Below are 2,588 nucleotides of genomic sequence, written 5' to 3' on the forward strand. Positions count from 1 at the left end.
CGGCGGACCGCAGCACATCGCGGGCAGCCCCTTCAAGGCCAAAGTCTCTGGTGGGTTGGGTTATCCCTGTGATCTTATTGCTTACTTTATTGTCAATCTCCAAATATGTTTGTACACACAGAAAGATCGAAATACTGTTTCCCACAGTCCCGAGGTATAAAATAACACATTAAAATACAATAACTTCTACTACTGACGTTGTTTTGACAGTCGCACCATAAAAACTCTTCGTCATAACTTCAAACTAACATCATGAGGGAGAGGAGGGAAAAACTGTCCAAATGACGACTCTGTTTTTTCACGAGAAACATCTTCCTTGTACTCTCCGTAAAATGAACATCTCATATAAGTTGAGAACATCAGCAAATTGGGAAAACATCTTACATTTTGGGCATTGATCGGTAAAAACTAGATCTAAAGTTAATGTATGCGTTTTATTTGCAGCCTTTATTGTTAGATTGAAATATGGGTTGGTAGTCGTTGGTTTGAAAAGTGTGTTTGCGTCTCCCTTCAGGTCCTCGTCTCTCCGGCGGACACAGTCTTCACGAAACGTCGTCCGTCCTCGTGGAAACCGTCTCGAAGACCTCCTCGATGGGGGGGCCCTTCGCCTCGTTACCCAAGTTTACTTCAGACGCCAGTAAAGTAATCTCTCGAGGCTCCGGACTCTCCAAGGCCTTCGTGGGTCAGAAGAACACGTTCACGGTCGACTGCACCAGCGCAGGTGAGGAACAACCACTCAATAATAAACACAAATAACTCTGTAGTTACAAAAAGTGTGGGAATATTAAGGCATTTCTAACCCTCCAGAATATTTGACATATTCAGACATTAAATACATTTTTGAAGCTTGTGAAGACGGGGCGATGACCATCTCTCTGAAATGATGAGGGACAGGCTGACAATAACACTATTATTACCTACACTAGTTTGTAATATGTTTCATATTGCACTGCGATTGGGATATTTCACGACACCATAATGCAATTTCAGTTAAACCATATGTAGCACAGATTTAAATTGTCTACAGCAGATTTCTACATCCTGAATCTCCCCTCCTGTCTCCTGTCAGGAACCAACATGCTGATGGTGGGCGTCCACGGCCCCAAGGCGCCCTGCGAGGAGGTTTACGTGAAACACATGGGCAACAGGATGTACAACGTGACGTACACCGTGAAGGAGCAGGGCAGCTACATCCTGATCCTGAAGTGGGGCGACGACCACGCGCCCGGCAGCCCCTTCCACGTCACCGTGCCCTGAGCCTGAAGCTCTGAAGACACAACGACTGAAGACACAAAGACTGAAGACACAAAGACTGAAGACTGTCCACTTTCTGTTTCAGACCACAGCCCTCACACTCTCTCTGCTTCCCTCTTCTTCATCAGTTAGCATCTCGTTAGCATCAGTTAGCACTTCATTGGCCTCAGTTAGCATCTGGTTAGCATCAGTTAGCATCTCGTTAGCATCTCGTTAGCATCAGTTAGCACTTCACTGGCCTCAATTAGCATCTGTTTAGCATCAGTTAGCATCTCGTTAGTATCTCGTTAGCATCAGTTAGCACTTAATTGGCCTCAGTTAGCATCTGGTTAGCCTCAGTTAGCATCTGGTTAGCATCAGTTAGCATCTCGTTAGCATCTCGTTAGCATCAGTTAGCACCTCATTGGCATCAGTTAACATCTCGTTGTTAGTATTTTGTTGCTCCAGTTACTAATGTTTAGATTCTAGTATTTGGTGCCACGAGTAAACACCTCGTAATTACATAATATTATATAATCTTCCGGCTTCAGGAACTAGCCTAAACGCTGAAATGTGTGTTTAGTTGATCTCAAACTCGACCACTGACCTCGGACGGTATCAGCTTTGCTCTGATTGGATGAAACTCTCAGGATTTCTCGGGATATTTCTGGATAAGCTGTGGCTGTGAGAGTGTGTATCTTCCCGTCAGGAGTGTGTGTTAAACCCAGTGTGTTGTGACAGGAAGTGATGTCGGAGGGTCAGATGTGACTTCAGATTTTATTTATTCTCAGACCCCCCCCTCTCATCTGATTTTCTTTGACAGAAAATGGTCAACGAGCCGGATGATGATTTTGTATTTTTGCCACAGGAAGTCGTGCGGTGAAGCGGTCGTTTTTTTTCGTGGATGTTGCAGAGAGACGGGATATTACAGAGTGACATTTTATAGTGATTTTTGTATCAGAATAAATGAACTGTTTGATATGTTATTTGTGATTAATAACCCCCACCTGGCGAGATTGTGCAGGCATAATAAAGTTTATCGCTGACTTGCCACAAAAAACACGACTGATGGTCTTCATTTAATTAAAACACCTGAATAAATCACGAGTTAAATCACAACCTCCTCAATGTGTGCCACAGATATATAGCTCTACCTGAATCACTCTTATAAACATGTTTTTTATTTAATGATTTAAATGATATTTTCTAATTACTTGTATACTTTGAGGTTTAAATGGAAATCATTTTCTGATTCACCGTAATTTTTATTTGAATGTTTATTTTGATTAAAAGTGGCAATTATTTAAAAAAACAAAAGCAAGTAAAACAAATATATATGAAAATTGTAAAAGAAA

General features: G+C 42.0%; 1 protein-coding gene across 1 annotated transcript; it reads left to right on the top strand.

The window, feature by feature from the left end:
- Window positions 1–4: 4 nt before the first annotated feature.
- LOC104944765 (filamin-C-like) lies at window positions 5–2,289 on the top strand (the record flags this gene model as incomplete). Its single annotated transcript, XM_010770341.1, has 3 exons — window positions 5–50; window positions 515–721; window positions 1,070–2,289. Coding segments are annotated over 3 exons (441 nt in total), but the record flags the coding sequence as incomplete, so codon positions are not given.
- Window positions 2,290–2,588: the final 299 nt, after the last annotated feature.

This window comes from Notothenia coriiceps, unplaced genomic scaffold, assembly GCF_000735185.1.
Source record: "Notothenia coriiceps isolate Sejong01 unplaced genomic scaffold, NC01 NC01_scaffold00008774, whole genome shotgun sequence".
Classification (NCBI taxonomy): Eukaryota; Metazoa; Chordata; class Actinopteri; order Perciformes; family Nototheniidae; genus Notothenia; species Notothenia coriiceps.